Source organism: Leopardus geoffroyi, chromosome B1, assembly GCF_018350155.1.
Source record: "Leopardus geoffroyi isolate Oge1 chromosome B1, O.geoffroyi_Oge1_pat1.0, whole genome shotgun sequence".
Taxonomy (NCBI): Eukaryota; Metazoa; Chordata; class Mammalia; order Carnivora; family Felidae; genus Leopardus; species Leopardus geoffroyi.
Window position 1 is genome coordinate 99,059,456 of NC_059327.1, and position 27,211 is coordinate 99,086,666.

Here is a 27,211-nt window from a genome sequence, read left to right on the forward strand (position 1 = left end):
TGTTGGCTCATCACAGGTGACAAAAAAAAAGGAAAGAAAATTAGATTAGTGTCTTACACTCAGTCTCTAAACTACACTGTAGGAATGTTATAATTTCGATTAAACCCACATTTTATTTCCTATTCTGAAACAAAAAAAATAATCTCATCATTATTAAATGACAAAATAATTCTGGCATGTATCTCAATCTGTTGGTATTAATTTAAAAATACTGTACTTACTAAATCGTTTACGTATTTCATGCACTAAAAACTTTTACATATTGTTAAAATTTTCAATACAGCACAGCCAACGTTAGAGGATAATATTCTGAACAAATATTCACTATGGTGCAGATATTTAATAGCAAAAAGTTCTGAGATTGTGAGGCAATTTGCAGAAATCCAATTATTTCAGATGCAACTCTTTGTACACAAATGAATCTTGTTCTGGACTAGTCCCTTCTGAATTGTTTCACTCTTGGTGACTATTTAAAAGTAGAGGTTTGTCTTGGCCAGGATAACATGTAAAAATGTGTTTAGAATTTATGCAGCAGAGTGATCAATAAATTAAACACAGGTATGTGTAGCAGAGATATCAGTGTCATTTTTCCGACCCACCATCCGACCTAGAAAATTTGGGGCTGGGTCCTTGGAGAAAATGAGAGCCAGATATTTTTCCATAATTAGCTTTAATTCATTGCTGTTCCTAAAACTCTAAGCCTGGTCTAAAGCTAGCCTTGAGTGAGCATACTCTGCTGGGGATGTCCAAACATTTATTGCCTGAAGGCTTAAACCAGGTTCATAACAAACTTAATCCCCAAAGACCCAACCTCGTCTAGACTCATTAGGCTCTAGGGAATTTCAAGAACTCTGACAGGTAGGAATGTACTAACATGACCTTAAAATATCTGCTCTGGCAATTATCCATACTCAGGTTTTTTAAAAGAAAATGATGCTTCTCGTTTGTAGTTCAACTTGCAATACCCCTGTTGACAAGTAGAGATTATTCGGGTTGGGCGTAAAAGAGTAAAGAAAGATGAAAATGCACTGTAAATGCAAAGTATTTTAAATAAATATTTTAATTCTATTGTTGGCATTTACAAGTAGAAAGCATACAGTATGTTACAAATATCAAAATGTGAAAAATATGAACGTTACATAAGTAACAAATGTAAAAAAAGTATTTTCTTACCTTCCCTGAAAGTAAGAAAACTTTTCAGCATAGGAAAATATCAGTATCAAAAACACAGCTTAGGTGTAAAAAAAAGTTTTTACACTGTATTAAAAAATGATCTACAAAATGACAGAAAGAAAGAAGAGTTGAAATTTGACTTTATATAAATTATAAAAACTGGGTACTTGGGGTAAACTTCAAATGGCTGAAAAGTCCAATCATAGGCTTTCTTTAGGTCGATTCTTTAAAATTTTAAAAGCATAGAACATTTTTCAATAAATAACTTCTAAAAGTGTCTCTGAGAAGCGCTGCTGAGAACATCATTCCACGGTAGGAAGGGAGCAGTGTTCTAAGGATAATAAGCAGTCATTTTGTTCCTATTGGAAGCCTGATGAAAGTCAGATGACCATAATTGTTCACAAAAAGAGAGAGAGAGAGAGCGAGAGAGAGAGAGAGAGATTCGGAAGTTTTAACACAATTTTGTAAGAAACTTCTAAAGTGCTGAACAAAATGACTTAATTTTAGTACCCACTGTCATGTAAAACCTACTCAAATATCAGACATTTCTGAGCAACATCAAATATGGAATCTATAGCTCTGGAAAGTGTTAATACTTAGTCTTTCATTCAAGAAGAGGAAGGCTCTTTCTACACTTTACAAAGATTGGTTAAACCCCAAGGATCTTGCAATGCAAAACATAAGGATGATAACACAATGGAAACAATACACATACCCCACTGTGAAAGCACAAATTCATTTCTGCAATGGCAACAGTATTCATTTCAAAAATCACAAATCAAACATTGGTAAATAAGAAAAAAACTTTCCGGACGCTGCATGCCACATGACTAGTTACAAAATACGATGCATGCAGGAAAAGAAATTCAACCAAGCATATTTAAATTAAAGACTTGTTTGGAGTCTGTTTCAGCAGCATTGTGGTTATTATTTTTTAAAGTTTCCCTCCAACACCAGTCCATACTGGCCTCTTTCGCAAATGGAATACCCCTTCGTCGGCAACCTTACAACGGTTTGAGTGTTCCTTGTTTTTTCTGTTTTTCCAATGCCAGTACATAAAGTTCACACATACTGCTCTGCTTCCCCATCTTTGGGGACGGGCTTAGCTGTCCCATTCTTGCCTTCTTCGTTTGCTGCTGCTTTTTCTGGGAGAGATGCCAAATCTTTAAAAACATCTACATAATGGCCAAAGCCAGGGCCCCAGTTCAAAAGGTTGTCCCAGTTGAAATTCCCTGCTTGCTGCCCAAGTTTCAAGGGCAGTGTGTTGTCAGCAACCCCTGGTGCTGCTGCCTGTGTGCCCCCAGGTCCTCCCTCAGCCCTTCGGCCATGGTATCTTCTAGGCTTCAGTCTGGCTCCATAATTATCTTCGTCATCTGCATCAGATTCATTGACTTGAGATAATTTGGGCATCCTGGAAGTATATACCATTGGCTTTTCCCTGTCATACTCCATCTCTGAGCAAGTGAAAGACTCATGTGAGTCACTATCAGAAGAAGATTCTGGAGCTGGAATGCCATCTGCTGGGTTCCTTGTTCTGGACAATGGCCTTCTGCAATCCTCTTCTGAAGAAGACCTTCCGTGATCTGCACTGCAGATACTTGGGTTTCTAGGGCGAGGGGTGTTTAGCCTCTCCACCTCTTCAATCGAGAGTCCTACCGGAGGGGAAGATTCCAAAGGAATCTGCCCAATTGGCTGCTTTAAGCGACTCCCTGGTCTAGAACCGTGAGAGGTCATGGCCTGAGGACTCTTACTTCTCCTTCCCAGCCTTGTGGCATAGTTGAAAATGCCAGGTTGGCAGGTATCAGCATGCATTTCCAAAGTATTTCCATCTCTTATAGGAAGATGCAATTCCCTGGCGGGACTGTTCCTATAGAAAGTAGAGGACTTTGAGAAAGGGGCTGGGCTGTGTCGAGACAGGGGGTTGGGGGTTGGGCAAGCTGAATGGCTCAGGGAGCTGGTTCTCAAACCCTGACCGTATGAAGGTTGGTAAGTCAAACTGCTTGCTCCTAAGGGCATGGGGGATTGCCTCGCAAAGCCTAGGGGACTATGCCTCTGGATAGAAAATTTGGGTGTGTGGCTGCGGAACTGCTTGTAGTGTTGGATGATGTCTGCGTCTGAAGGGGCAATGCTGCTGGCGTTGTCGATGTCGTAATGCTCTATCTCTTGCTCCGGCGAAGCCAAAGGGGCGCTAGGGATGGTTTCTGAGCTGTGGGGAATATCAGTCTCATCGTAGATGAGGTAGGGGTTTTCCCGCTCAATGATATCTGGCTTAGGGTTCCCCTCGGGCTGCTTCCTCACAGTCATATCGTCCCCGTAGGGAGGGATATTGTCTGGGTCATCAAAAGCAACGTTCTCGCTTCCCTTCTTCTTCTTCTCCTTCGGTTTCTTCTCCTCTTTGGGGTCTTTTGTCTTCTTCCCCCTGCACTGGTTACACAGAATCAGGCTCAGGACCAGGAGGGCCAGGACTGTCGCACAGCTGCCCACGATGGCAGGTACAGCCCACAGAGGCAGGGAGATCTCTTCGGGACCCTGACTCAGAACACAGACATGCCCTCCAGGGCTTCCAGCTTTGCACACTCTCCCCTGAGGACAGAGGACCCCAAGACAAGCCACCACCGTCTCACAGGTCCTCCCTGTGTGGGACTCTGGGCAGCTACATGTGAAGCCAGAGTGCAGGCCCGGCTCGCAGCTGCCCCCATTCTGGCATGGGTGGGAGGCACAGTCTCCAGGGGGAACGCACTTGTAGGCATACCACTGATTAATGCACAGTAAGTCGCCCCAGCAGGGGTTGCTGGCACAGATGTTCGGGCCACGACAGCCAATCTTCACTGAGGGGTCCGTCTTAGAGATGGAGGCCAAGCTATGCTTCCCACTGAAAGGAAGACTTTCTCCACCATACAGCATAGAGGCAATGCAGCCATCAAAACCTGTAGAGGGGAGAAGGAGCAGTAAGGCATTTTAGAGAAAATGCTGATTTAAAACACTGCACCATTGAACTATGGTAAAAAGAAGCCTCCTAATCACATCACAAGAGCTAAGAAACCACAGTCTCAGAGCCATCAGCCAGTCCAAAGTCAATAACTCTGTGTGTCTTACGACATAACTTAGTAAGATATATAAGATTTCCATGACAAAAGTATGAAGAGAATTGCTCAGATACTGCTCTTTCTGAAAATTTATAAATGACTCAGACAGGCTAGATTTTCTTTTACTCCCTCTTTTATTAATTTGATTATCTATTTGTCTTATTTTTATAGTATATATATATATCAAGAATTGCATACATAGAAATAAAATGTATTTAAAAAACTTATAAAGAACAAAAAAATAAGTTAATAGCTTTTTTTCTCAATTTTTTAAAATTAAAAAATATTTTTAAAGGGAAAGAAAGACAGTGCAAGCAGAGGAGGGGCAGAGGCAGAGAGAGAGAGAGAATCCCAAATAGGCTCCATGCCCAATGCAGAGCCTGACATGGAGCTCGATCCCATGACCCTGAGATCATGACCTGAGCCAAAATCAAGAGTCAGTTGTTTAACCCACTGAGCCGCCCAGGTGCCCCTAGGCTAATAGTTGTAATCATTAGATCATGAATTCTCAATGGACGTGATACTGCTCCCAAGGAGTTGAACATAAGTTCTTGAAGAGCAAAGGGAAAATCTTAGGTATTACAAGGGTTTGCAGTCATCTAGAGGGCAGCTATAGAGTATAACTGTGGCATGAACGCTTCATGACGTGGGACAGGCAGAGTTAGAAAAACATATCTTAAATGGCTCTTTAGAGGGTAGTAATTATTATTATTTCTTAAGGTTGAGAAACTCTTTGTTGAACTTGAGTGTGTTAATATTGCTAATGCCCCTGTCCCAGAGCCCAAGAATTGATTTTGACACTAACAACAGAGTATGATCTACTTCGGCTTGTTTCTTAAAACATCCAAATGAATTATCATCCATATTCTAAAATAAGCTAAGTATATAAGAACAACTTGTGACCTGAACTTATACTTTTGTGCCTTAAGTCCATCACCCTCCCCTGCATTTTCCAATTTTCTTCGTATTTGATATATCCTTCCACCTTAGTGACATTTTCATCCCTGATACACTTTTTCCATAAGGTTCTGTAACATCTGCTTTTGTTCCTACTCTACAGATTGTTTTTCTATGACTTAGTCTCTTTCATGTTTCATTTTCCTCTCATCAACCACTGACTCCTAGAGTTGCTCAAGCTAAGGCTCCAGGCTTTCTTTTTAATCTACCCCTTCATGTTAGATTATCACATCCATGACCAGTACATCAGTTACTTGCTTGACTCTGCTAACTCTTAATATGTATTTCCAGCTGGTGTCCATTCCTGATTATAGCCTATCTATCCAAAAGTCTTTCTCAAAGGTGGTGCAAACGCCAGGTGTCCCAAACCACCATTCTGATATTTCCCGTAGACAGGCTTCTCTCTCCACTGCTCTGCAGTTTCCTCTTTCAATGGTGCTGCCCTTTTTCTAGTTGACAGGTCAGAAACCGTCTTGAATTTCACCACGATCATCAACAGTTTGATTTACTCTAATTCCTAAAAAAAATTTCTTCCCCATTTACTTCCCTCTAAACTCCTCTGCCACCACACTAGTCAGAACTCACATAATACCTTGCCTAGATCACTGCAGTATCATCCCAGCTAATTTATGCAAGCCCACTCTTGTCTCCACCAATGCATTCTCCATGTTGTAACCTGGAAGATCTTTAATATTGCTACCTGTCTCATCTTGACACTCCTAACATAAATTTTTTATTGACTTCCCACTGTCCTGAGAGTAAACCCAAAAATGCAACATGGTCTAGGAGGCCCTGCTTCATTCTTCAACTTCCTTCATTACCTGATGACATCAGTCTCCAATGTGCTAATAGGTCAGGTTCTATGATTTTTATCTACTTTTTGTTAAGTTCCTATCAATGTAAATTAATCTTTCATACTCTCCCATCTTCATCTTCACAGTTCATTTTAAGTACCAATAGTCAATTTCCCATGGAAATTTCCCTTTCTCATTTTCTGGAAATCTCTTAGAATTCTATATTCCTTCTTCACATCCTTTTTCATGTTTTAAAATAATATATCTAGTTGTATAATGGTTTGATCAATGTTGCCTTCCTTACTTGGCCATGTTTTGTATGAGGAGAGTAGCTATTTATTTAGCCCACCATTGTACTCCCAATGCCAAGCACAGGGCTCAGTAATATCTGCCATGTGAATGGACACATGGATGAATGGATAAATAAATGTTTGGTGGACAAGGGAAGAACCATGGGATGAATTATGAACTTGGTAGAACAAATGTAAATGACTAAAATAAAGTAAGTGATGACCAATAGTTTATTATAGACTTTTTTTGTTTGTTTTATTTATTTTTGAGAGAAAGAGAGAGAGAAGGAGAGAGTGAGCATGGGAGGGACAGAGAGAGAGGGAGACACAGAATCTGAATACAGGCTCCAGGCTGTGAGCTGTCAGCATAGAGCCTGACATGGGGCTTGAACCCACAAACTGCGAGATCATGACCTGAGCCGAAGTCAGACACTTAACTGTCTGAGCCACCCAGGTGCCCCTATTACAGACTTCTTAAAGATAGTTATGAGAGACTTAGAATAGTCATAATGGATATTATCAGAAGTCCAACTACTTTTATAGGAATAATTTTACCTTTCCTTTGCTCAACGCAAGCATTTTTTACCTGTGTGGGAATCTCGATGAGCTTGATTGGGTGGAATTCCTCCAAGAGATATAGTGAGTACATCGAGGCCACCAAAATCCTGTGTAGGGTGGATGATATCTCTGTTATATATTCTGTCGATGGACAGTACTGTGGCTGTTCCATTTTTTCCGATGAGAAAAGTATGCCAGTGGCCATCTGCAACATAAACTTCAGGAATATTTCTCTCCACTTTCCCAGCAACTCCTGCATCTGATGTAAAATGTACTTTGCCATTTTTAATCTGTAAAATGTATTAAAATAATGTACAATTAAGCTATGATGTGCTTGAGTAAAAATAGAATAGAAATGAAATGAAACTTACAATATTGATCAACTGAAAGCTAACAGGCTAGCTCAAGGGTCTGGCTATATCAGAGTATACTTACCCATACTTGCCCTACAAATTTAGGTAACATATACCTTCATATTTAATAGTTTTAATAGTTTTCAAGTTGTTATTATATTTATACCTAATTTTTTAAGATGCCTAAAATTATTTTCTGGAACACAGCTGAGATAATAATGGAGTGAAAACCCATTTCAAGATAAGTAAAATATACCCTTTTGTAATTACTTATAATTTAATCACAACGGCAAGTATAGAGAATCCATCAGTTTAGTAAATGGTCCACAGTGATCAAAAAATGTTAAAACTACTTGCAAAAAAAGAAGCATCAATGCTTAGGCAAAAATGAAACATAGTTGGAAAAATAGACAAAAAGAAATTCTTTTATATGTTATCTATTACGCACTGGAATTTTAGAAGAAAACATGCCTATTGTTTATATCATTCATTCAGATGAAAATTATGAGTGAATTCTTAATAATGAGGTGTCTGGGAAAGTCTTCACTTTGACTGCCTTTTACAATTTATCTAAGGGATATTTGGTTTCTTTGACTTTGCCCAGTAGAACATTGGGTAACAGGATGCTCCTACTCCAGTTTCCAGCTACCAAGTTTCCAGTATTCTGAGGAGACACTTTAGAAAATGAAATAATTTATGAGGCAACATGAACATTTGGTTCAGAGAGCATAATCCCATCATGCTGCCAGACAGAGCTGGTGCCTGGGCTGGGGGATGAAGTGGCACTGTGTATCAAATGACAGGAATGAATGGATGGATCAGTGATTTTGTCACTCGGATCAGATGCTATTTCTACATGCAACAAACACATCTGGTAGAACTAAAAGTCAGTTCATTTTTACTCTGTGGAAAATATGCCTAACACATTTACATACGTTACTCATACTGTAAGATTTTATTTAAAGAGTCTCTCTAGACGGTAATATAATTCAGTACCAAATTCAGATGGGAAAAGAAAAGAGAGTTGTGGTTAAATGACAATAACATTTCATCAAGTGAGCAATGTCTCATGAAACACACGTTGAAAATAGCAGCCTGTCATTGGTGATACCTAGAGTCCTTTTGGAAAGAAGCCGTGAGACGAGCCTTCTCCCGGCACTGTGTTTCCCTCCTACCTGATCAAACCCTGGCATCCTTCTATGTGACCAAATCTGATGAGAGTCTTCAGAATACACTGTAGAGTAGGGTGAACAAGAACCTGAGTGCTCATTGTAACATTCCTGATGTTCTGCTTCTCCCACTAATACTCTACTCAGCTCTTGCATCCTTCCTAACTTCAAAACATCATGCTCGCTTTTTATGTTCATTTTGGCTTGGTTTTATTTATCCATAGATTTATTTATTTATTTATTTATTTATTTATTTATTTATTTATTTTTGATCTAGACCTCTGAATCCCTCATCCCAACTCTGTACAATACATTTAGCCCCACTTAAAAATAAACACAAACAAACAAACAAACAAAAAAACCTACACATCAAGAAAACAGGATTGATTTGGAACAGAGATAGAGTCCGTAATCTTACATTATTACAGAACTCTAAGTATGGAGATACACAAAATGCCATAAAAGAAGGGAGGTTGGCAGAACACTTTAAATATACCATCAGCACAGTTAGACATGAGTATGCTTCCTTCTGTTTTTCAATCTAATATTCTCTCTACCTAATGCCTTTTTTATCTGAACAGACTCTATCTATTCTACATATTCTCCTCTCTCTTCACATTGCTATTGCTACTCACTCTTGACACTCCCCCCAAACCATTGGAAATCTCATTTACCCAACTCTCTTTTCTATGTTCAAAATGATCATCTTGATTCCTTTGTGTGTGTGTGAGAGAGAGAAGAAAGATGGATGGATGCAGAGAATGAAGAACAAAAGAAAGAAAGGAAGAAATAAAGAAAGGAAGGAAGGAAGAAACTGTCAGAAAGAAACTGTCAGAAAGTGAGCCAAAAGGAAGAAGGAAAAAAACCAGGGGCCTTACTCACCGATAAACTAAATGAAAAGTAACAGTTCCTTCTGACTAGCTTCCTAGCCTGTGCAAGTAGATCGTATTCCTGTCATCCGAATAATTTGCCTGCTTACTTACAATAGCCATTCTCTTTCCGTCTATTTTGTTCTCTTTATTCACTGGTTTTTTAATCTACTTACTTTACCTGCCAACCCCCTTAATCTCTGAAAAGCTGCTTTTCAAAATATTCATAGAAAAGAAACGTGCATTTTGGTCTGCATTAGTCATTATTTTTATTCATTAGCATTTACTTTTCCTTCAGGAAAAAAATCTCTTTCTAAGTGCTTGCTACCAATGTAAGAATATCTGGAGAAGTTGAATGCTGCCGTCCTGTTGGAAACACAAGATTTTATGGTGACAAAAATGGATCCTGACATTCAGCTTCTTCCTTAAGGAAAAAAAAATATTCTCTCTCTGATTTCTTCAACCACATTGTATTTTGTATCTCTTGGCTTAAAGATAATGTACAGAAATATTTCATATGTCATGTAAATGGCACGAGGACTTGGAAGCAGCTTAACAGATAATGCACAGACCTCAATGTCAAAGCCTCTCGACGCATACAAAAAGCGTTTCTTGTAGACTGTGAAGCTTTACTTCTTTCTGTACTTCCGCTTTCTTTGGTTCTGATACACTTTCCAATACAAATTATAAACACCAAATAAAATCATAATATAATGACATAGATGCTTTGTTTTGCAGTAGCTTTATTAATTTTGAACTGGGCTCCTTGGTTGAATATGGAGGTAAACTTATAACGGGAAGATGTTCTTTTGTACTAGATTAGAACGGAGTTGTTCAACTTCGGCACTATTGACATTTTGGACTAGATTCCTTCTTTGTTTTGGGGTGCTGCGTTGTGCAATGTAGGATATTTAGTGACATATCTGATCTCTACTTACATGATGCTGGTAGCACCCCCTCCCCATTGTGACAATAAAAAATGCCTCCAGACATTGTCAAATGTCTCCTGGGGGGAAGAGAGGGTAAAATCATCCACAGTTGGAAATGACTGGACTGTGAGGACTAAGATTTTTAAAAATATTTTTTGTACTACTTCCTAAAGGTATGTGCATGCAGCATAACAACCAGAGTTGACTTGGATGGAGAGAAATTTTAAGAATAAAAAGGCTGAAGTTCAGAGGTGAATGTCTGTTTTATTTTTAAATATTATATGTGAGTTAAACGGAGTAATTCTCTATGCATATTGCTTTTTTTCTTCATGAACTAAGCTTTTAGTAATTTTCAAAATATTAATTTATAGGTGAAGATAATACAGGATGTCTGAGTTTATTTTCTTCAGAATTTACCAAAATTCATGTAAAAATTATGAGTGGAATTATAATATCAAAATGATATTAATCAAAATCAGTCAAAAGAAACTGATGATTTAAAAGGTGAAGTCTTATTTGTGGGAAAGAAAGCAGACTAATATAATAGTCTTAGAATTAAGAAGCTAAAAGCTGAAGGAAAATGCATATCCTGGGAAATTATTCACTGGGTTAGCATCTCATTTATAGTTTAAAATATTATGTAAAAGCCTAATGATAAATCAATACATTGTTCTCATAAAACAGAATGTTTAAAAACAATGTTTTTAGAAATTATTTGGGGTAGTCAGGGGGAATTTAACTTACAATAATTCCAAAGATACTTAATTTCACAGGGTTTACCTAGATAGTTAATTGACTATATGCTCCAGAATAAAGCCAGATAACTTAAAAATGTTTTTTTCTTATTCTTGTCCCACCAATTAATGTAAACATACCAGTGTTTGGAATAATTTCTGGAACTTTTTTTTTTCACTTCAAAAGCACATTATCTTTTTGTTTTACTTTGTTTAAAAGTAGAGAAAGAAAAGCAATATAAATTTTTATTTGACAAAATAGATTGCAACAAATTCTTTCTATGCTGGCCTACCTAGCAGTGGTCTTTACTCTAAACCAAGACAAAAGTGTTTAGAAAGCAAACCATTCAGATCTTTGTTACTCTGGCCAATGCCTGGGCAATAGTTAAGATAGATGATATTGGAATAGTGCCCAGTATTAGTCGGAACTCTAATGGGTTGTAAAGAAAAGGACAGAAATTATGGGCGAAGTGATTTAAATCATGACACAGCAGGCGGTCTAATCAAATGAAGTCACCATTAGCTTTTATCTTACCTTCACAGTAGTGTAATTGCTGCTTTCTTGGATATGGATTAAAATGCCATTCTCGCTTCTTGTTCTGAATTTTATTTCCAGACTGTTCACACCAAAAGGCTCCAACATGGCACCTCGTATGCTCTGTCTTAACAAATATTCCCGCTTCTCATTCTGACTCATGTGGTAATCCAAGCGCCCTTTGCCTTCTAATGATAACGCAGTGTCAGGAGTAATAGCTGAAAGGCAATGAAGAAAGGGAAAAATGAATGCATCCATTTGGCTTCTGAAGAAGTTTTTATAAGTGACAAAAATTATAAAAAAGGACAATAAAATATCAGGTTTTTGGAATCCATATTCCCCAATCCTCCTCTTGGGAAAAAAAAAAAAAAAAATTCCATTTGTGAATTACTGTATAAGGTAATTTCAAATGCTTAAATCAAAATCAGAATCAATCATTTGGGTAATATTCAATAAAATATTTGGTATAGCAGGGGCGCCTGAGTGGCTCAGTTGGTTAAGGGTCCGACTTTGGCTCAGGTCATAATCTCATAGTTCGTGAGTATGGCCCCGCGACTGGCTCTGGGCTGACAGCTCAGAGCCTGGAGCCCACTTCAGATTCTGTGTCTCCCTCTGTCTGCCCCTCTGCTGCTTTCACTCTGTCTCTCTCATTGTCTCAAAAATAAATAAACACTAAAAAAATTAAAAAAAAATATTTGGTATAGCATATAAATCATGAATACTTATAGAGATACCACCTGTTAAAAACATGGAGTTGCAAATGTGTTTATAATAAGTGTTACTTTATTTTCAAAATTTATAAATGTGTTCAGAGTTGAATGATTTGTAATCATAAGTCTCTAGCATGTTAGAAATTTGGACAAAGAAGTGAACAGATATTTAATTTGTATTAATTTTATTATTAGCAATCATCATATAATCATGTTGAATTTAATTTATCATTATGTGTAACTGTAATGTATAATTATAATTTATCATAATTTGGTAAAATGTTCACACTACTGAACTTTAGAAGTTTGTTATCATAACAGTTAATATAGCTAAAGAAAAGACATAAAGCAAATGAGCTCAAAAGGGTTTCAGCACTGAATAGTATACTTTATAGAGCTAAATTTTATAGTATGTGCATTATATCTCAATTAAAAAAAAAGGAACCTCAGGCATCTCTCAAGCCAATGACTCATTTCATGTTCCAGGCATAACTGGATTCCTACTTATAAATACTCATTACTTAATGAAAAAACTATCTGACAACATACTTTTTTGTTGTTTTGATGTTATCCTAACTAATTCAATATGATTATATCTTCTGCTAGTAAGATCTTTTTGACTACAGTGTACCCTTAATGTGATCATGAATTTATACTCATTCTTATAATATAATTAGGACTCCTTGGGAAGTGGTCAAATAACTGCAATGATCTGAGTATTAACCATATACTTGAAAATAAGGCAAGTTTTCTAGAAGAAACTCCATTAGGGTTAGTTAGTGGGATGTACAGCTTGAAATTAGAGAATGCCATGTTCTAATGATGGCTTGAGCGCCTATAACGTCTTACTAAAAAATAGTAGGGGGCGCCTGGGTGGCGCAGTCGGTTAAGCGTCCGACTTCAGCCAGGTCACAATCTCGCGGTCCGTGAGTTCGAGCCCCGCGTCAGGCTCTGGGCTGATGGCTCAGAGCCTGGAGCCTGTTTCCGATTCTGTGTCTCCCTCTCTCTCTGCCCCTCCCCCGTTCGTGCTCTGTCTCTCTCTGTCCCAAAAATAAATAAACGTTGAAAAAAAAAATTTATAAAAAAAAAAAAATAGTAGTAGGGTTTAAAAAACAAATAATTATACAAAGATTTAAAAAGTAAGACTCAAAACCAATTCTAATAATTGTAAATTAAAATGCAAATATCACCCTTAATTGTAATAGATTATACTGCCATTGTATGATGGTTTGAACTCAGTGTTTGGTCATTTATTATTTACATTTTTCTACCACATACAAAATATTTACTGGAGAAATATTCCTTAAAGGCAGATAATATTAGACCCAAACCTGAATATAGTCCTTGGCCTTGTATTTGTATAGCATTCCTATAAATTAGCTTTGCTAAATTCATAAATTCATAAAATGGAAATTAACAACTTAGTAAATAATTCTGAAAGAATATCACTCTTCCTCAGGTTAAAAAAATAAATGTAAAATGTCGCTATAGTTTTTAATTGTTACCCATTTATTATTTTCAACATTTAGAATGAAAAAATTTCTTTGAATATAATTACATATTTAAGTGCATATATTTATACTTTTCATGATTACTATAATTTCCAGTGGAAGAAAAAACAGCTTGCATACATTTTTCACAGTATTTCCCAGTTAGTCCTTCTTTGCAATGACACTGCTGCCATGACCAGTAATCCGTACATGTGCCACCATGTTGGCAGGGGCTGTGAGTACAAGCACCTTCTAGTCTGGGACATCTAAAATGAAATAATAATAAAGACTCATAAGGCACAAAATAAAGTGTGGGGGATTTGTTAAAACCAGATGTAAGCTTTTATTAACTTGCTTAGTTTCATGCACTCACTTCTTGGAAACTCAAGTTACAACTATATTTGGGGCATCTAGTCAAACTAAGAGCTGTAACACAGGGCCTGCCTCATTCAAAAAGGAGAAAGTTAAACCAAATAACATCTTACACAATACAGAAAAAGAGGTGATAATTTCTTTTTTAAATTAATTCTTATTTGAGTAGGACATCTTTGGTTAATGTAATCTAAGGCCCCCACATTTATTTGCTTATACATCTCCTCCAGACAACTCATCAACTGATGTCTATTAAATGTCTACCATATGCCAATTACAAGCATACTATTCTAAGCATGGGGACAAAGTGTTGAAAAATCCACATGTCGTGAGGTATTTATTTTTCCTTGTTTAGGAGGCAGTCAAAAAAACCATAACAAAACAAAAATTAGGTAAATATGTAATATGTTAGAACAAAGAAAGTTCTTTGGAGAATTAAGATAGACAAAGGGTATCGAGAGATTTTTTTTTAGGATGGAGGGTAGATTCATCAGCGAAGGAAGGACATATTTTTGTAAAGACCTAAACAAATTGAGAGAATGAAGAATATTTGGTAGAAGATCACTCCAGACAGAGGAAACAGCAAGTAAGAAAGTTAAATTGTACCTAATATGTTTGAGGAACACCGAGGGGCCCAGTATGGTTGGAGCAGAGTGAACAAGAAAAAGAAGCATATGTAAATACAGTGAGAAAATGGAGAAAGAGGCTAGATCATGAAGGCCTTGTAAGTCAGGGTTAGGACGAACATCTGTTTTTAAATGTCATTCTGGTTGTTGGTAGATTGGATGTGAAGTATGTCAGAAAGAGAAGAATCAAAGGTAAATCTAAAAGTTTTGGCTGAACAGTTTTGGCTGATTGACTCATTATTTAAGACAGAGAGAACTGTGGAGGAAATAGATTTAGAAGGAATCAGGAAAGAAGGCCACGAATTCAGTTTTAAACTTAAGTGTGAGATATTTGTTAGAAAGACACATAGGATATTGGGTAGTCTGTTGGCTAGAAGGGTCTAAAGTGCAGAAGAAAGGCCAAGTTGAAGATAACCATTTAAGAGTCACCAGTTTTAAAGTTAGTACTTAAAACCAAGGGCTATAAAACACGATTTAAAGAATGAATATATATGCAAAAGAGAAGGGGTCAACCAGATGAGAAAAAGAATCAGAGTAGAAAACCAGGATTGTACCATATGCTGATAGAGGTATTTTTAGGGAGAGGAAGTAATGAACATTGGAATTCAAAGAAGATGAGAACTGACCATTGATTTTAGCAACAAAAAGGTTATTGATCACTTTGACAAAGAACAATTTTTCAAAAAGAGAGAGGATGGTAATTAGAGAGTAAAATGGGATTAATAAAGTTTTTACAAAAAATAAAATGGGAGAAATAGCCGCATGGATTTAAATGAGGAAAGACATGCCAAGGAGACAGCTGGACTATTGTTTTTAGAACATTGCAGGGGACTGAGCCTTTTACGTAAAAAGGGGTTGGTCTTTATGGGAATAGAAGCAGTTCGCTCATAGTAATAGGATGCAATGTAGACCATGGGATGCACACGTGCATGGGCAAATGTGGAGGAATAAGCTTTTGGAAGTTTTCTTTTGATTGCTTCCATTTTCTGAGCAAGGTAGGAAGCAAATTCATTAGCTGGGAAAGATGGTACAGGAGTGATATTTGGGGTCTGTGAAAAGGGGAGGCTGGAAAGTAATTGAGAAAAGTGAGCAAATGATTAAACTGGGGAATAGAATACATTGCCACGCAAAATCATGGCCGCATTAGAGATTAGTAATCACGAATTTGAAGACAATGAACTCCTCCAGAGCAAGAATCTGCCTTGTTCATTTATTTGTAACTAACCTCAGTCCAAGTGCCTAGTTCAAGACTTAGCTTTGCTACTCACCAGCTTGTTGACTTTGAGAAAGTTTTTAAAACATTGAGTAGCTCAGAAATTAATATTATCTATCTCATAAAATGGTTGTAAAAGTTAAAATAGACTAAAAATATTAAGAATAGTATTAACCACAGGGCTTTTAATATATTAATAAAATTAGAAACAAGTAAAGTGTATAATCATAGTTAAAATAGGGCACATTCATATAATGGAACAGCAGGCAGTCATGAACCTCACAATGAGGTTAAGAGTGTTTGTCTCTGGGTGGTGCATAGGATACTTTATATTTTTCTGAGTTTTCCAATTTTCATTATGAATAAGATTAATTTTTAAAATAAAGTGTGTTATTTTCACAATTCCAAAATCATTGCAGGGAACCTTAACCAATAAGCACATAGGAAAATAAAATGTTTTACAATTAATCAAATTATTGCTTGTTAAAGGTGTACTAAGGTATATTTTGAAAATATATGTTTGTATGTAAAGCTATTTAATATCAAATGTTTTTTTGTATACATTATTACTAACATTTATACATCATTATGTGGCAGATACTTTTCTATGTGATTCATCTACTTGTCATTATAATCTTCACAACTGTTTTGAAGCGTATATAGGCGTAAAAGCATACGTATATTTTTCTTACACTCCAGAAAATAAGTTAATTTTCTAAGTAAATATCACATTTTATACCAAACAGTAAATATTTAAATTTAATAAGTTAATTAATTCAAATAATTTCTGTGTTACCTGTAAAAGTTAGCTGGTGGTAATTAAATTAAATAAGTAATTAAATGAAATGAAATTCAAAACAATGTAAAACATTTGATACTTTTAGAACTGTGGTCACAATAATTTCAGCTTTGGATGCTCAATTATCATGCATTTTGTTCATTTTTATTTAAAATAATAAGAAATAAAATTGTCATACTGATCTAGGATGCCTTGTGCTGCCAGAGCTTGGCTGGGTTCCAGAGGCCTTCCATTGACTGCAAACTCCATTATGCACCCAACAAAATCATGGCTTTCCACGTGTCCTCTCCTCTGAAGGATTGGATCTAGGGATCTGATACCTCCAACTGTGACTCGATTTGGCTGAACGTCAAGAGTCCTACATGAGAAAGCAAAGATAAGTGTATTAGCTCCAACATGATAGATTTCAGTAGAATGTTTAGCTTTAAAAAGAGTGAATATAACTTTCTGGCATGTGTTATAGCGTGGTAAATTTGAATGGAAAATATTACCTATGGATGCATATTCCCTTACAGATTTCTACAGGATTATTAGGTTTTCAAGGCATGAAAAATAATAAAACTTATGGAAGTGACATTTTCAGTTAGCCAAATGGGATGTATAAAACAATGCTGAATTAGCAAGAAGCAGCATAACATCAGAGAGAAGATAAAGTGCAGCAGAAATAGTGATTATATTAATGTTAGATTAATTAATGTTAGATAATATTAATGTTAGATTATACATTTTTCTTCCCCACAAGATGATAATAATACCGATATGTTAATTCATATCATAGATGATATGTCAATATTTATTTTTCTCTGTTGTTATTTCTGTTAACATCACTTAGATTTTAGATGGCATAATTCTGTGTCTCTTCCTGAGGTGCCATTGAAAAGTGTGGATAATTGTGGTATAAAACTTCCAAAGGAGGTAAAGACTGGGATCTTTAGTCTAGCCTTGCAGGACCCAGGTCATAGGCAACAATTTCATGATCTACTCAAAGAGCACAGGCCATGTTAGTCTTTCCTTCCTCTATTTGTCCTCATCTCTCCCATCTCGTGTCACACCACTTTTACATATTTTTTATACTCATTATTAACTTTTTATTTACAGAGTAAAAATTCCTTTGGAGAGCATAAAATATTGTAAACTCTCATAACACTTAGCATAATAAAATTATTTTTAAATGCAGAATTTCCGGGGCGCCTGGGTGGCGCAGTCGGTTAAGCGTCCGACTTCAGCCAGGTCACGATCTCGCAGTCCGGGAGTTCGAGCCCCGCGTCAGGCTCTGGGCTGATGGCTCAGAGCCTGGAGCCTGTTTCCGATTCTGTGTCTCCCTCTCTCTCTGCCCCTCCCCCGTTCATGCTCTGTCTCTCTCTGTCCCAAAAATAAATAAACATTGAAAAAAAAATTAAAAAAAAAATAAAAATAAATGCAGAATTTCCTTTTTAAGGTCAAGTAATAAGATCAAATGAATAATTTTACTTACCAGTCATCTGAAACTGCCACATTACTGACAGTGCAATACCCTGGTTCTTGGTTCTCAGAACAAGAGTCCACAGTTAAGGAAGCTGCCTATAAAGTAGGAGAAGGAAACATTCATCCTGGGTTCTGCTGTCCCTATTGTCCTTTTCGGCCAACACTGCCCAGTACTTTTTTCTATGTGGACATGATTTTGAAGTTGTGATAACATTTTGGCTTAGTATATTATGACATAATACACCTATAATATCAAATTTTGGGCACATATTTCTTTTACATGTCTAAAACTGTGACATTATAAGAAGTGGGAAGTACTTTGAAAAATCTTCACCAGGCCCCTTGTGTATAAGTGAAAAACCGACAGGTCACCTGGGTGGCTCAGTGAATTGACAGTCCAGTTCTTGATTCTGGTCAGGTCACGATCTTACAGTTTGTGAGTTTGAGCCCCGTATCGGACTCCATGCTGACGGTGCAGACCTGCTTGGGATTCTCTCTCATCTAGTTGATATTTTCAACTAGAGGATATCACATAGATATTTATGAATGACTCAACTAGGAAAAAAAACACTTTAGATAGTGGCATAATATTTTGATAAATCTTAACATAATTTTCTGATTTTCTAAAAGCTTCATGATACAGAACGTCTGAGGGGAAGTTTTATTTGAATAACACCCTATGCAATTTAATCATCAGAGTTAAACGTGTTTTCTCATACTGTTGAATTTTTCTACCAGTACTGCTGTAAATTGACATGTTTGTATCCTGTCTATTCAGTGATTCAAAGCTGAGAAGTTAATGATTTTGCCAGTTTCTAACAAAATCCCTTTGAACTGTAGAAAATGACAGATTCAAAATCCAGTAGGGGACTTCTTTTGGGTATTTTCTAAAATGGGAAGATACTTTTTTCCTCTGACTGAAGTACTAATGACAAAGGTATTTTTTTCCACATTTGGTATTATTTAAAACTTGATAGCCACATACTACAAATGAACTGAAAGAATTTTTTTTCTATCACTTTTGGCATACACATAGTACCTCTTTTTTTTTTTTTTTTTTTTTTTTTTTTTTTTTGCTTTCCCTCTTACTCCCAAGTCCTAAATTTAGATAGAATTAAATGGTCATAAAATTTAAAGGGGCCTTGGAAGTCATCAGATAAAATCACCTATTCTACATAAGTGGCTGTTGACAATATCTTAGCAATATAGTTATCTCCCACCTGCTATGCCCCATTAGGATGCTGTCATTATTAGGAAATCATTGTGGCTAATGTAAGCCCCAATATACAATATCGATACCAGACTCCATATGCTTGTTCTAATTCTGTCTGTTTCAATAACGCCAGAGTAAATGGATAATCAGGAATATTGGACTTTTCTAAATTTGTATTCTCCTAAAGGTCTTCCTCTGAGAATACTAGTTTGGTATTAGGCTGGTTTAAAAAAGCTCAGGCAGGAAGGTGCATACTAACTTATTACTAACCTAAAAAATTATTATTGCCAAGATTTGCTTGTTATACCCCTATTAGAATTCACTGAAGTGATTTTTTAGGCACTACTCATAATTAAAATTTATTGAGATTAAAACATTTTTTCTAACCTCAAAAGGATGTATGGAGCCATGTTTTTGAAAACTCAGGATGACTAACATTCAACAAGCACCTATTTAATATCAAATATTTAAAAATATATAAAATATATACACTTTTATAAAGGAAACTATATGTAAAATATATAACAATATATAAAATTTTAGATATAATTTATATTAATCCTTGCAATAATACCAAAATGTGGAGATATTATTCCCATTTATAGACCACATTTTGATTTTCTGCCCAACCCCTTTTCAAAACACAACCCATCTTGAATTATTATCAAATACAGTCTCCAAATGAGTATTTTTCAAATAGATTTTTTAAAAAAATTATTTTTAGGATATCAATGTTTTAAATTACTGTTACTAGGGGCACCTGGGTGGCTCAGTCGGTTAAGCTTCGGACTTCGGCTCAGGACATTATCTGGTGGTTTGTGGGTTCAAGGCCCAGGCTGGACTCCTCACTGACAACTCAGACCCTGGAGCCTGCTTCAGATTCTCTGCTTCAGATTCTGTGTCTCCCTCTCTCTCTGCCCCTCCCCCCTTATGCTCTCTCTCAAAAATAAATAAACATTAAAAAAAATAAGTTACTGTTACTAAATTTTATTCTCGTTTTGGTCTCATTTTCAGAATATTGGGGGTAATTTTTTAAGTAAACATTTTATAAATTAATATATGTTAGAATAAAGTTATAGTTACAGAATATTAATACCAAGTTCATAAGAAAATGGAAGACAATATATAAAGTAATATATAATTTAAATGATTCATAAATTTTCACTAATACTTTTATTGTTTTCTCACTTATATTTTAATAAACTGCAACTACTAGCCTTGTAAGACCCTGAATGTAACACAATGGATATGGAGATATCACTGGATGAATATCTGAACATCTAACCTTGATGATGTTGATAAAATCATCTGGTCATCTTTATATCCATCATCATTCCTTTTTTTTTTTTGTCCTTTGTGTTTCTGTATTTAAAAAATTGTTTAAAATCTTCTTTTCTAAGTTATATTAGAGTGGAGGAGAGAAAAGCCATTGTATCTGATGCCATTAAACACACACACACACACACACACACACACACACAACAAACAAAACAAAACCCCAAAAAATCCCACATGGATTTAAAGTACTGCTAAAAACAAATGGGGAATTTGATCCTTTGATAAAGATTGTTTGTTACTTATATTTGTCAGAAAAAAAATCAATATAATAAGATTCCTCCTGTCTTATGGCTTTATGAAATTTGTAATTAGGAAGGGCACAAAAGTTTTTCTTTTAAAATTGTGGATCACAGAAAAAATAGCAGAAATATTTTCTATGTTCTTTCTATAAATTGCTTATATGTAGTCCAACAATATAAAGTGGTCCCAAAATTTAGTGCCCAAAAATTTCTATTGTCAGACAAATATATGATTCGTTTGATCAGTTTCAAAACTATATAACTTACTGTATTTTTTATATTTTTCTGGATTGTCACAGAGCTGAGACAATAATCTATAATAATAAACTATAATCATTTAGATCACATTTCTTCATTTAAAAAATGATTTCAGAGCATTTATTTTGTTCTTTTGGCTAATTTTTATTTTAAATATTTATTTATTTTTGAGAGAGAGTGCCTAAGCAGGGAAGGGGCAGAGAGAGAGAGGGAATACAGGATCCAAAGTGGGCTCCCCACTGACAGCAGAGGGGCTCCAATTTATGAACTACGAGATCATGACCTGAGATGAAGTCGGATGCTTAATCTACTGAGTCACCCAGGTGCCCCAAATGTTTATTTTAATACATGACTTCAACCTTTAACTCTATTTCTATGCAGGGTAGAATGTAAATTTTAAACAGCAGTTATCATTTTAGAAGTTTGATGATAAAATCCAAAAATATTTTAAAATAGTTTTTGTTAGCATTTACTTTTTCAAAAACCCTTGATAGTTGTTGAAAATGGGGGTGGGGGAACCATGAAGAGATAGTTGGGAAGTAAGTAAATATATATATGTGTGTGTGTGTGTGTGTGTGTGTGTGCGTGCGTCTTTCCATTCTAGATGTATTGCTCTGTATCAAATGGTTTCAAACACTTACAGGTAAAATACATCATGCATTTTCCTTTTCAAAGATAAAAGTACTTGTTTAATGAACACAAGTACTAAATAAATACATACAGTCTTGCTGTAACATGAGAGCCATATAATTAAGTGGAATATAATATGGAAATCTTGAATATTACTGAGTTTATAATTCTAAAAATACTTTAGCTAGTCAGCAAACAGAACTTCATTTTACTGCAGTCTCATGTGATAGACCTCACAGATGACAGCATATTGAGGAGCTAAGTGCAGTAAGGACTACTCACGACTGTTTTGGAATATGTGTTAGCATCATCTTTTATCAGTAATTTATTTACAGAAAAGTTTTTTTCATTTGTCTTTAAATTGTTTCTTCAGTTAGGACAAGGATACTGACAAAAGTAGCCATTTTAAGTACAGTTCTGACATGGCCTTAAACATATATAGGAAATGTATAAAATGGAATATTTATGCACTAGGATGTTTTATTTATTTTGCTTCCTTTTATTATTTTTGAGACAAGTTGTTTTTTGTGACAGGCATAGCTGTCATGAGCAAAAGAAAGATTATTACCTACTTGTGGCTATAGTTCATACCAAAACTGGTTAAATTTGAACCTTAATTCATGCTTTAACTTGAAGGCCTGATTGACTGGATGTACAACAATAAAACAAGTTTTAATGTAAAATGAAATGTCTTACCATTCCTGCTCTCCGGGCAATCACAGTGTGAAAATGTCCATCTGACACTTTCTTCATAGTGGTGAGTTTATATGTACCACTGCCTAAATTATAAGAGAACCTTAATCTTTCTTCAGCAATTTCAAGGGCCAAAAACTCAGCCCGGTCCCCTGTCTGGTTGTCATAGTTGTAAAGCAGTAAAGCATGACTTTTAATAGTTGCAAATTTGACATAAATATAGTTGTTATTGGGGTCCAAGCTAGGAAATTCCATGTATGACAGCTCCTCAAATCCATAACTGTTCAACTCACAGTGCTTTCCAAAGACACCTGTAGATGAAAAAAATTGACAAATTGACACATCAAATTCCAGTGAAGTTTTAGTAAATGATTTTGGTAAAATATTTTTATGTTGCAATAATGAACCAGGCTTTACCAGCCTTATTTTGTATTATTCTCCAAAGAATATTGTCTAAATTAAATTGAAATAGAACAAATCAATGATCTTTAAGGCATATGAGAGATGATGAACCACTGCACTTGCTTCTCTTTGGCCAACTAAAAACCATACCTAAGTAGGTCCCATTTCTAAAAATTAGAATTAGTGGAATGGAGTATGTCTGAAGTTACTTCTTCCCTGGAAAACTTTCAAAATTAGTTTGTCACCATTTTCAAAGTTCTAATATGCTGTAATTTTCAACTGAGATACTTCCCTTACAATACTTAATTCTTAAAGACAATTTTAATCCAATTGATGGTAAATTTTGTTTTGACCTTCAAAAGGAATTAATCACTATACTCATGGTATTTTCGAGAGCCACTAGATTAGGGAACCACTGCTTTTAGGAAAGGAAATAACTGTCTTAAGTTTTTTTATCTCTGTCTTGCTTTATACCTTCTTTGGGTATGATTTACAACAGGCTACTTTAAAATAGCTTTCTGCTTTTTTTTTTTTTTTTTTTTTTTTTGAAATCCAGTATCCCCACTTGTTTGTGCTGGTTCTTTTTCAAACTTGAAAAATGAGTTTTATTGATGTTACAGTGCTACGCCAAAATTCTTTTCCCACAAATATTAGTAGACTGTAGCAAATGATTGGAAAATTAACCCATGCCAATACATCATGATTCTTATTAACTGGCAAAGGTTCCATTCCTTAATTTTGGCTGTATATCTCTTGTAAATGCGTTAAATTTAGTCAGGGAATTGTTAAGCTAGAAGAAACTAATGCCATCATTTTACAGAATATTTAAAACTTGCCTGAGGTCACAAAACCATGGGAGACAGAGCCAGAATTTGAGGCCAGATCTACTGATTGTCTAGTTGTTTTGACTACATCACATTTTATATCCAAATGTTCTTTAAATTAAAATGGCCTAGAAGTTGCTGTAAAAGCTTGTGTTGTTTATCTTTTCCTTCTCTGTCAAGGCTGAGATAATAATCATAAATACGTAGGAAATATGCGTATGAGTTATTTCTAAACATTAGCTGCATGAAGGAAAAAAGCAAACATATAATAGAAATTATATCTATTGTCAATATTTCATACATTTATTTATATATCATAAATATATGATATATATCATATATTACTATATAATTAATAATGTGTATATATATAACATATATACACAAATTTTTAATTTTGTTTATATTAAATGTTCATTTACTATATTACATATATCTTGCTTATATATACAGAAAGAGTAATGAAAGTTAAAATAACAAGCAGAGATGGAGCATAGAAATGAAATAGACTATTGAGTAAAAAACCGTGCTGTGTGTTCTCTTAGGCCTCTTCTAATTAAAAATATGAACATGTGCTTAAAAATTGATTTATGCAAAAAGAATATACATACTGGACAGATGTCCTACATTTTTATTCAAGTAGGCACTAGATACAAATTGATTCATGAAAATATTTGTTTATGGAATATTTTTCTCAGAGAAAGGTACATTCTTGTTTTTAAAATAAAATAAAATTTAATGAAGATTTTAACACAGCCCTCCAAATGAAATGCTGTGAAATAAATCTACATAAAGATCAGGTGAAATTACTAAAATTACTCTAATAAGGAATATTTTGTGTGTGGATAGTTATACATATATATACATACATAGGAAGTTATAATTATACAGGCTTCCTTTATAAAATCGTAAGCACTTTATGCTTTTCTAAAACAAAATCCAAAAAAATAAAAATCTGAAAAAATTTTAAAAATCCAAACAACACATCCTTCACTGATGAGAAAGTAAACAGTGCAAAATTTTTTCCCAATTTCAAAATTACAGTTAGGATGTTGTTTTATAGGATGCATGTGTAACTACCTCCAGCTATTTGTTTGAGGCATTCCATCTGTCATTTGTATTTGTATGGTTCACCCACATTCAATTTGAAAAGGAAAATACTTTATCCTTTAATTCTTTCTGGTCTCCAGTCATGTATTATTGTTTTAAGGTTTTCTGTTTTCTTTTCTTTTGTACATCTTCTATTGCCAACTGACAATGTCAAAGTTTACATAATGTTTGTTTGTTTGTTTGTTTGCCACTGGAAGAAACAGTGGGAGAAATCTGTTGCCAGCTGTGTGTGATCTGCCTCCAATTTACATTGTTGTGCTAGTCCGCTTTCCCTGGGGAACTCAGGTAGGGTGAAGGCAAGGTCCATTTGGACCCCAAACACTTTTGCCCCATAGGCAACGATTGTTGTATCAGCTACACTGCAGCAATGACTTGTTTCTATTTGGTATCAATTATCTTAAATCTTCATATTTGCAACTGAAATGCAATGCAATCTCTAAAAATGTAAAAACCTTTCTTCAGTCACTTGAAAATTCATGTTTTCCACTTTGCATTCCAATCCCCTTATCTTTCATTCCAAATACAAGTTAAACCATGAAACCTGCTTGTGGTTATCTATAGAAAGCAGCACCCTTTAGGATTATAAGAGATTACTGAAAGAAGTTTTTAGAAGATCTAAAGTTGTGGTTATTTTGACCTTAATCTACTTTTCATTGCTTCAGAGGCATTGTTGGTGAGAACCTCAAAAAAAAAATTTTTTAAAAGCAGGGATCCTGTAAACGTCACTGAACTGAAAATAATATTGTGTTCTAGTTACTATATCATCTTGGGGCAGTTTTGTTTCATTTTTATTTTTTTGACTTTAGAGAAAGTCCTCAATTTCTGGACCTCAGAACCACTGCTAAAGGCATGGCTCACAATTAGATACTTATATTCTGTTTTCCTTTATCATTCTGCTGATGTTGTGCTTTGCGAAGATAAAACTAGATAGAGTCATGGAGTTATTTGAAAATGAATTAACACTACATTTTACTTTTACTAGAAATCTCAGATTCTGTTTTAAATTCTACTCTCCAATGTATGTTGAGATTCACTTTTCAGAGTCCATACAGCACAATGATATGCTCAAAAGACTACAAAATATCTTTCTCTTCTCTTGTTTATGGAGAGAGACTAGGGTCTTTAATTACTGTAGGACATCTGGGGATGAATACTATATTGTGGGGTAAGGTATCCCTTAAATAAATGGAATAATCACAAAGCGCTGAAACAACCCAGGTTAAAATAAAAGCTTGCTCCAAAGCTGTTTTCATAGGCCTTGGTGGTCTCAGTGCTGGATAACATTTGAGTGAGATCTGAAAGAAATCTTTTAGTTCATTCCAGTATGGTCAATAGATACTAATGTGTTAAAAAAAAAAAAATTGTAACAACTTTCTTTTTCAAAAAAGACATTATTAGTCTGAATTTTGATTAGTTATTTGGTAGTATCTACAAAAAGCCTGTCATGAAAATTGCATGTCTAGTTATTAAATCCTTCTATTAGAAGTGGATGAATTAATGTAAAAAAAAAAAAAGCAAAACAAAACAAAAAACAATTCGATTAATTATCCTTAAAGATTTTAAGTAGGGAGTGACGTCATAGAGTGCTTTAAAAGATTTTTTCTTTGATATGTTCCAGGCTAAAAAGAAGTCATCCATAAATATTGAAGGGAAATGTCCTGAGGAGACAACATCAAATTCAATTTTCTTGCATCAATTACTTTTCTAGTAATAATCAAAGCAATATATTCAAGGGCATTCCATAATTAACTTTTTAAAAAAGTATCAAACCTTTGTACCTTCATTTTGTTAAAACCTCCTGTGTAAAACAACTAATATTTTCTTAATCACTCATGGCCACAATAAAATAAAATTGCTAAACTGTATGCCAAAATAGATTGATATTTTATATCAATAAATAAGCTGAACTCACCAAATGGACAATGGCAATAGTATGACTCCACACCACTTTGGCAGGAACCTCCATTAAAACAGGGGTTACATTCACAGTAATTGACTGAAGATTCACACAGTTTCCCTGAAAAGCATCAAATTCATTTTTAAAAATCTTATGCAAACATATTGATACCATTACTGCATAACCATATGTAAAAATCTGTTCTGAGAGATCATATCTTGGAGAAAAGAAATATAAGAACATTTTACTTGCCATGAGAAAATTGGAATACCTCGGAGTTCAAGATCCTATTTACTTGTCTCAGTGTAAAGATGTGCATTAAAATAGTTGGGAAATAATTTATATAATCATCTTGGAAGGAACTACTGTTTTCAGGAAAATCACAAATGTGAACATATTTAAATGTTTTCACTGAACTTATTTTCTCTTGTCAGTGTTGCTTCTTTTTTCAATTTTATAATGAGATTTGAAAGTTCTATAGTATAA

The 27,211-nt window shown here is 35.0% G+C and overlaps 1 protein-coding gene across 2 annotated transcripts in view; it reads right to left on the reverse strand.

Moving 5' to 3' along the window:
* Positions 1 to 1,042: 1,042 nt before the first annotated feature.
* Positions 1,043 to 27,211, reverse strand: part of FAT4 (FAT atypical cadherin 4) — a 175,711-nt gene continuing 149,542 nt past the window's right edge. For both annotated transcript variants that reach the window (XM_045468084.1, XM_045468076.1), the window contains 8 exons: positions 26,741 to 26,845; positions 22,496 to 22,803; positions 18,132 to 18,217; positions 16,836 to 17,015; positions 13,789 to 13,913; positions 11,448 to 11,665; positions 6,887 to 7,148; positions 1,043 to 4,100 (listed from right to left, as the gene is read on the reverse strand). In XM_045468084.1, the coding sequence (XP_045324040.1) occupies positions 2,236 to 4,100; positions 6,887 to 7,148; positions 11,448 to 11,665; positions 13,789 to 13,913; positions 16,836 to 17,015; positions 18,132 to 18,217; positions 22,496 to 22,803; positions 26,741 to 26,845 (3,149 nt within the window). In that variant the 3' untranslated portion in view covers positions 1,043 to 2,235. The remainder of the gene's footprint in view (positions 4,101 to 6,886; positions 7,149 to 11,447; positions 11,666 to 13,788; positions 13,914 to 16,835; positions 17,016 to 18,131; positions 18,218 to 22,495; positions 22,804 to 26,740; positions 26,846 to 27,211) is intronic.